General features: G+C 58.8%; 1 protein-coding gene across 3 annotated transcripts; it reads left to right on the forward strand.

The window, feature by feature from the left end:
- Window positions 1-455: 455 nt before the first annotated feature.
- CNP (2',3'-cyclic nucleotide 3' phosphodiesterase) lies at window positions 456-7,157 on the forward strand. Of its 3 annotated transcripts, none has more exons than XM_047093530.1 (4): window positions 456-558; window positions 1,747-2,416; window positions 4,131-4,270; window positions 5,644-7,157. In XM_047093530.1, exons 1-4 carry the CDS (start codon window positions 556-558, stop codon window positions 6,091-6,093), a joined length of 1,263 nt encoding a protein of 420 aa, XP_046949486.1. In that variant the 5' UTR covers window positions 456-555; the 3' UTR covers window positions 6,094-7,157. The 3 variants fall into 3 exon arrangements, with proteins under 3 accessions (XP_046949486.1, XP_046949488.1, XP_046949489.1); XM_047093532.1 differs by lacking the exon at window positions 456-558 and adding an exon at window positions 676-726; XM_047093533.1 differs by lacking the exon at window positions 456-558 and adding an exon at window positions 982-1,052.
- The last annotated feature ends 924 nt before the right edge of the window (window positions 7,158-8,081 follow it).

An 8,081-nucleotide genomic window follows, 5' to 3' on the forward strand; every position in this document is an offset into this window, starting at 1 on the left:
ACGTGACGCTAGCTAGGACCAGGCCCCGACTAGGGTGAGGCGAGTGAGGCATTTCAGATGCAATTTTTCATAAGGTGCCAAGAAACTCAGTAAGCGACATAACAGTATTTTAACATAATATTGTAAAACACACACAAATTAACGCAAACCCCCACGATGAATAAAATACCAAAATTTTAAATAAAGACAGGATCTGCCTTTGCCCTTGCACGACCCTGCCTCCCTGGCTTCACCCTAATCCCGCTGTGGGACCAGGGAAGGGTGACTGCCTCCCTCTTTCTAGAGCTCGGCTGGAACTCTGGGGGACACAGGTGCGCCGCGGCCCAGCTGGGCGCTGGGCGGCCGCTTCCTCCCGCGCGCAGTCAGTTTCAGGTTTCGATTCGCCGCGCCTGCGCCGAGAGCCCGCCCCGGCCCGCCGCGCGCTCCGCCCCCCGGGCTATATAAGGCTGCTCCGCGGGGGTCGTGCCACCGCTGGGCTCCGTGTCCCTCCGCGCAGGCGGGCGGTCCCGGAGAGCTAGTGCCTGCCTAGGCGGCGACGGCGGCGCCCCCCTCATCATGGTGAGCGGGCGCGGGGAGGCGGGAGCGGAGGGAGCGGGCCGGGCCGGCGAAGTACCCTTACGGAAAACGGGAGTGTGGGGGGATTTTCGGGAGGAAGTGCCATGCAAATGAGCACTCGAAGTTCCGGAGTTGAGCTCTGGCTTTCTGGGCCGTGGAGTGCAGCCCGAGGTAGGGGAGACGCGAGCCGAGTGGGAGGGCGGCACGGCCGCCGCAGGAGGGCGGGTGCCGGGCGCCGCGGGAGCCGGGCAGACCGAGTCTGGGTCGGGGGTAGCGCGGGGTGGGCATTCCTCGCCTTCTCCGGCCCGCGGGCCTTGTCTGAGAAAAGCGAGGGCCAGCGCAGCGCTCGGAGTGCTGCTGCCTGGGGGCGGAGGCGCTGTGGGAGACCGCGTACCGCAACAAGTGTTACCACTTGTGGCTTTTAGCGGGGCGGAAAACAAGTGGCTCGGAGAGGTGCCGCGGACAAAGTGGTGGACAGAGCTGGACCCTGGACGCAGGTGCCCTGGACCGCGCGGTCCTGGGGCAGGCACAAAGACCACGACTTTGTGGGGGGGCCAAGGGCAGAGGAGGAGGTGGCAGGCGTGGTGAATGAGGCCCTTTGTGCGGCGCTCTCCTGCCCTGCCCCCCACCAGGCCTTCTGTGGGACCATTGTCCCCCCCCATCCCAGACAAGAGAGTATTATCTGTTGCTGCCCTTGTTCGGGGGAGGGAGGCAGTCTTTGGGTAACCCTTCTCCACCCCCACCCTCCTCTGCACACCCAGAGCCAGGGCAGCTGTGGCTTTGCCCAGACATAGCAGCCCCACCTCCAAAGAGGTCATCCTTAATAGGTGCCAGGAATATAAAATTAGGGTCCGCTCCTAGAACCACAGGCGCACACTTCACGCTTTCCCTTGAGAGGTGGCAGCAGTGGGGGATCCTTGAAGCTATAGCTCCAGCCGGAGGGAATTAAGAGTTGAGGAGCGCCCAGACAAGCTCTCCCGTCCCTCCTCTACAACCAGAAGCCTACGGGCTACATACTACAGAGAAGGGAAAGGTCCGAGCTGCCGCTCTGCAGGGTGCCCGCAACCCCGGGGCTGCTTGTAACTCAGGGCTGGGAGCCCCGATTCGAAGGAGGCCAGAGACAAGGGGCGAGAGACTGGCGGGGTGGCCCCAGGCGAGCTGGCTGACTCTGCTCTTCCCCTCCTCACACAGAATAGAAGCTTCTCCCGAAAGAGCCACGCGTTCCTGCCCAAGATCTTCTTCCGCAAAATGTCATCCTCAGGGGCCAAGGACAAGCCTGAGCTGCAGTTTCCTTTCCTGCAGGATGAGGAGACGGTGGCCACACTGCAAGAGTGCAAGACGCTCTTCATCCTGCGAGGCCTGCCGGGGAGCGGCAAGTCCACGCTGGCGCGGGTCATTGTGGACAGGTACCGCGACGGCACCAAGATGGTGTCTGCCGACGCGTACAAGATTAACCCCGGCATTCGAGGAGACTTCTCTGAGGAGTACAAGCGGCTGGACGAGGACCTGGCGGCCTACTGCCGCCGGGACATCCGCGTCCTGGTGCTGGACGACACCAACCACGAGCGGGAGCGGCTGGAGCAGCTCTTTGACATGGCCGACCAGTACCAGTACCAGGTGGTGCTGGTGGAGCCCAAGACGGCGTGGCGGCTGGACTGTGCCCAGCTCAAGGAGAAGAATCAGTGGCAGCTGTCGGCCGACGAGCTGAAGAAGCTGAAGCCGGGGCTGGAGAAGGACTTCCTGCCGCTCTACTTCGGCTGGTTCCTGACCAAGAAGAGTTCCGAGAGCCTCCGCAAAGCCGGCCAGGCCTTCCTGGAGGAGCTGGGGAACCACAAGGCCTTCAAGAAGGAGCTTCGACACTGTAGGTGGCAGGCTGGCCAGGGTGTGGGCGGTTAGCCTCATTCGCGAGCCTCCCTCGCTGGGCACGGGGTGCTGTGTGCCCGGGACCGCGTGGTGTCCCCGCGTCGGGAGCCGGCTGTGCCAGGCAGGTGGACGCTCACCTGGTGTGAGGCACGGTGGGCTGTGGGGGGAGGCGCTCCCCAGGGCACCTCTCCTCTCACTGCTCCCTTCCTGCCCTCCCCCCCCCCCCCCCCATAGAGACCACTGACCCTGTCTTCGGGCAGGAAACACAGACAGGAAGTGCATCAACATTTCGTATAACCTTAGAGGGAGGATCTGGTCCCGTTGTTTTCTAACTTGTTTTTAGCCGCAGAACCATCTTTTGAGATAAAGTATTCCACGGAGGGGGCGCCTGGCTGGCTCAGTGGGAAGAGCACCCGGCTCTTGATCTCAGGGTCATGTGTTTGAGCCCCGTGTTGGGCGTAGAGATTACTAAAAATATAAACTTAAAATATTCCATGGAATCCTAAGCTGCCCAAAACTGACAGGACTATTGTGACCTCATTGAGGATGGGTCCCAGGTCTCAGGCTGGTTTCCCCCCATTTTGGACCATCTTTCTACTTGCAGTGTCCCTACCCATGTTTCTGTGTTACCACTCAGAGGCAGGGGATTTGTGCCTGCGCGTTGCTCAGAGACCCTTCTTGGCTCCTAAGGCTGGAATGCTGGGAAACCAGGGAGCCGTGGAGCCTACGGTGACATCGTCCAGGTGTGACCCCTGTGCCCGGAATGGCTTGGCAGAAAAGCACCGGCCAGGCAGGGCTCCTGGTTAGAGCTGGTGGCTGTGCCTTGGAGAGTGGCTGCCTCTTGAAACTGCTTTTACTGTTAAACACTACAATCCTTTTCTGCCTGCGACACAGCAGGAGAAATGTAATGGGCCTGCTCTCGGGTCTCCCTCCCCTGGGGAGGGTAAGCGACATCCTCGCAGGGACTAGACTCTGGGAGTAAACAGGACAGACCTAGTGACTCGGAAGCTAGCCACAGGCCTAGAGTCTGGAAATTGAAACCCCAGATACTCCAAGTCTCGCCTCGTAATATCTCTTCATATCCCAAGCATGGTCTCCTCCACCAAACAGGCCTGCAAGGTACATGCTCTGGTGACCAGGTAACTTCTTGTCCAGGAAGCTCCGAGTGCAGTGGGGCACGACTCGGAGTGACCCTGGGAAAATGGGTGTATAGTCACCTTGATGGTACTTGATAAAGACAGATAAGGGTCGATCACTTGCCCCAGGCCGAAGGGCTTGTGAGTGGGCTGGGATATTAATTATGCTCCGACTCCTTCCGTCATGCCGCACGGTTCCAACACTCCTTTGCCTTTCTACCCTATTTTTCATGACTTGCTTCCCTCTTTCAGACGTGTAGCTGCTGAAGCCGATTCCCTTGGCCTCTGCTGCCTGTCCCTGGGTTATAAGTGCCTTAGTTTTCAAATCTGGAAAAGAGCTATAAAAATCTGCATAACTAACGTGAAGTCAGGGAATTTAGACACCTTTTTGTAGCTCTGGCGTGGCTGTTTGACCACCTAGTAAATGAGTGAATTATCGTGGATTACTGAGGAACTTCTGTTTGATCTCCAGTTTTTTTTTTTTTTTTTTCCTCTTGAGCCTCCATGGCTGTGGTGACAGATGTCGGGATGGCCCCTGCTCTCCTGCCCTGACTGCCCCACTCTCTCTCCCTGCAGTTGTCTCTGGGGATGAGCCCAGGGAGAAGATTGAACTGGTCACCTACTTTGGGAAGAGACCCCCAGGCGTGCTGCACTGCACAACCAAGTTCTGTGACTACGGGAAGGCTGCTGGGGCAGAAGAGTATGCCCAGCAGGATGTGAGTGCCCCCCAGGGACACCCAGCTGAGGTGGGGAGAGGGCAGGGTCTCCTGGAGATGGGTGCCGGCTCAAGGCAGGGACCAGAAACCAGACAGCCTCTCAGAAGAAATGGCATCTCCTGCTCCCTTCACCCCTCCACAGGCTTAGTCACACAGATGTCACCTACCCTTTCTGGGGAGCACCCTCCTGCCCAGCATGCCACTGGCCTGTGCATTCACCCTGAAGGCCCGCCCACCAGAGCATTTTACTTTTGATGCCCGGCAGCAGACTTGTGCTCTGGCCTAAGCTTGTGTGGAGTCCCGAAGGCCAGGTGTCCCCTGCCCCCAGGGAGCCTGGTACTCTGACGTCCCTGTCCCCGGGTCCTAGGCCCGGTCTTGCCCTGGAGTAGGGCGCATGGAGGGATAGTGAGGCTTGTTGGCTTTGAGGTGCCAGACCCCTCCCTCCCGCTCTGCTGCCGCCCCCAGCCTCTGCCGTGTGGTCCTTACGCAGCAGGTGTCGCCCGGCCGCACGCTGCTGTCTCCAGCCTCCCCGGTGTCTCCCCTGCTCGTCTGCCTAGGTTGACGCGGCAGCCATCTTCCTGTTTATTGGTCTCCCCAACTTGCATTCTTTACCTTGGTTTGTGGTAGTGTTCTTGGCACCAAGCACAGCTGCATGAACGAATACGTAACATTGTCCACTACCATCCCAACCACTCATGCGTGTAACGGTATTTATTAAGCACCTGTTCTGTGCTAGACACAAGGGGTTGTGAGCAAAACTGGAGACGTGTTTATGGTCAGTCGGGAAAGATGGCCTTTTTCAGAGAATCAGATATAACCAGACATGTAATCAGATGTAAACCAAGGTGTACGGGGTAGATTCTGGTTGAAGGCATTGACTTCTGGCCCCACCCTGTCCTCTGGGATATTGCCTGGGTACCAGGGTGGCTTATTACCAGGATGAACTGAATAGCAATGGCATTGGCACTTGTCACATGCCTGTTACTCTTCTAGAGTCTTCACCCAGATACTCCTTTAATCCAGGCACCGAGGTAGGTTCTAGTATCCCTGTTTTACAGGTGAATAAGCCAACACGGCAAGGTTAAACAGCTTGCTCGGAGCCCTGCAGCTGGTGGGCAGGGGCAGGGGGATGGCTGAGTTCAGGGAGTCTGGCTTCCAACTCCGCCCATGTCTGGCACCTCTGGTACCTTGGCTTTGTCACATTAGCCTGAACGGTGTCCGTAGAAAGATGTCCTCCTGGAACACACGGGCTGCGTGCGGCTTTCCCCCCAGGGCTCGGCTGCCTCGTGCTCACCTCTGTCAGGTCCATCCTTGGTCAGCTGTCCACCGCAGGGGCCACCACCTCCAGCTTAGCTGTCGTCCTCTCCCCACAGGTGGTGAAGAAATCCTACGGCAAGGCCTTCACGCTGACTGTCACTGCCCTCTTCGTGACGCCCAAGACTGCCGGAGCCCGGGTGGAGCTGAGCGAGCAGGAGCTGCCGCTGTGGCCAAATGACGTGGACAAGCTGTCCCCCTCTGACAGCCTGCCCCGGGGCAGCCGTGCTCACATCACCCTCGGCTGCGCGGGGGACGTGGAGGCCGTGCAGACGGGCATTGACCTCCTGGAGATTGTGCGGCAGGAGAAGGGGGGCAGCCGAGGCGAGGAGGTGGGTGAGCTACACCGGGGCAAACTCTACTCCTTGGGCAGCGGGCGTTGGCTGCTGAGCCTGGCCAAGAAGATGGAGGTCAGGGCCATCTTCACGGGGTACTACGGGAAGGGCAAACCTGTGCCCACGCACGGCAGCCGCAAGGGGGGTGCCTTCCAGTCCTGCACCGTCATCTGAGTGTCCTTGCTGCGGTCAGCCCCTTGCTCCTTACAGGGAGAGCGGGGAGAGGGAAGCATGCCTTCTGCTTCATCTTTAAGATTTTTTTTTTTTTACTCAAAGTTAACCTTCTTGTAACTTTTTAAAAACTTGTAACTTTTCTTGCCCACCCTCGTCCCGCTAATGCCCAAGCTTTCAACACAAGGTGGGGTAGGAGGCACCATTCAGGAACCCAGAGCAAAGCTGCCCAGGCTGAGCCAAGCTGGGCCTGGAACTGCAGCCACAACCCCGAGCCCAGCTGCCTGTTACTGGTTCCCCTGCCCCTGCCCAGAGCTGGCCAGCGGGGTGGAGGGGGTCACCTCAGAGCTGCAGGTACCCAGAGGGCGGTCACTGCGGCTGTGGGAAACCGGCGATGGATTCAGGGTGGGGGGGAAATCCCTGGGCTTAGACCCTGGATCTTAATCATTGCAGCCCCAGGAAGTCTGGGGCTTTTTACCAGAGTAGAAAAAGGGGTGTACGTCCCACCTTTGGCTCTAAGTGCCTGTCCTCTCCTCCTCCACACTGTAACTAGGGAACAGTTGGATAAGTAGGGGAGAAAAGAGAACAGTAAGCAACAGCCACTCCCGGATGGCCACAGGGCTTCCCCCTTCCTGGGATGGGGACGGGCTGGCCATCCTTTCCAGCGGTGTGGCTCTGCTGTGGGGATGGGGGGAGATCAAAGCCAGAGAAAGTACCTCGGTGGGGAAGCTCCAATCTTGCTGTCTGCCCAGCCCAACTTGCCTCCTTAATGCCTCTGCAGGCCCGTGTGCCTCCTCCAAAGGGCGTCAGTTGGTGGGGACCAAGAGCCAGTGGGGTGCACGCCTGGCTGTTAAGGGCCAAGCCCTGCCTGGTGCCTCCGGGAAGGGGTTTGGAACATCGGTGCCTGTGCTGCGGTTCCTGGGGTGCCCTCTGCTGCCCCCTGCTCAGTAATAGGGCCTTGCTCATTGAGTTGTTACTGGACGAAAGTGCTCGAGTTACTATCCTGGCTTTGCCCAACCTCAGTGACTTGTAAGACTGACAGTGAAATAAACCGTGTTAATCTTGGCCGCGTGCAGTCTCTCTCACCCCTTCTGTGCCCAGCTCAGGCCTCCCTGGGGCCGGGGTTGGCGTATCAGGACTGGCTTTGTCCCGCAGCGTGGGGCCATCGGTCCTGTCTCCCCTCTGCTGGCCGGGCACAGCTGTGGTGAGGCTGGGCAGCTGAACAGTGTTGGCTTTCATGAGGAGGCAGAACGGAGAGAGGCTGATCTTAGACGGGCACAGAAAGTGGGGGCTGCCTGGGTCTGAGGGACGTGGAGTGGAGCCTGTCTCCCCCACTGACTGCAGCAGTGGGGCCACAGGTGTGCCAGCCCAAAGCAAGGAGAGGGCCTTCCCAGCAAGACCCACGGTCCCTAGCCTGGGTCCCTCAGTCCTCTAGGGACGGGCCACCCTTAAACACAAGGCAACACCTGACACTGAGGAGTTTTGTACAGGCCAGTAGGAGCTTATCAGGCCTACCTCGGGCATCCTGTCACCATGGCCTCGGCGACAAAGGGGGAAGACTGGAAAGAGAGGGGCAGGGGCTCAGAAGGAAGAGAAGCGTAAGTTACCTGTTTGGTCCACAGTCTTTCCCCAGCCATCGCTACTACCGAAGCGCCAAAAGTCTAAGCTTCAGCCAAAGTCTCAAGTATCTCTGCCTGGAGCTCCTAGAAAGATTACTTGCAACAAACACTAAACTTGACCCGGATAGCAGGACCCTGACCACTGTTTCCTTCCCCAGTTTGCCTCCCACACAGAAAGGGACACCAGTGGAGAAAGTGAGGAGTATATGCTAAGAATGCTGTCTCTAAGCGCGTGAGTTTAACGTCTGTGTCCCAGGAGCTGCACGTCCCACCTGGAATGGGCCTGGGGATCAGGGAGGCCAGGATTTTGTCCTGGTCCCCAGCTCCCTTAGCCTACACTGGCAATAGGACAGCAAGGGGGTCTGGGTCAGC

Source organism: Lynx rufus, unplaced genomic scaffold (assembly GCF_022079265.1).
Source record: "Lynx rufus isolate CCGP_SWC_20201006 ecotype Redwood Valley unplaced genomic scaffold, mLynRuf1.p SCAF_34, whole genome shotgun sequence".
Lineage (NCBI taxonomy): Eukaryota > Metazoa > Chordata > Mammalia > Carnivora > Felidae > Lynx > Lynx rufus.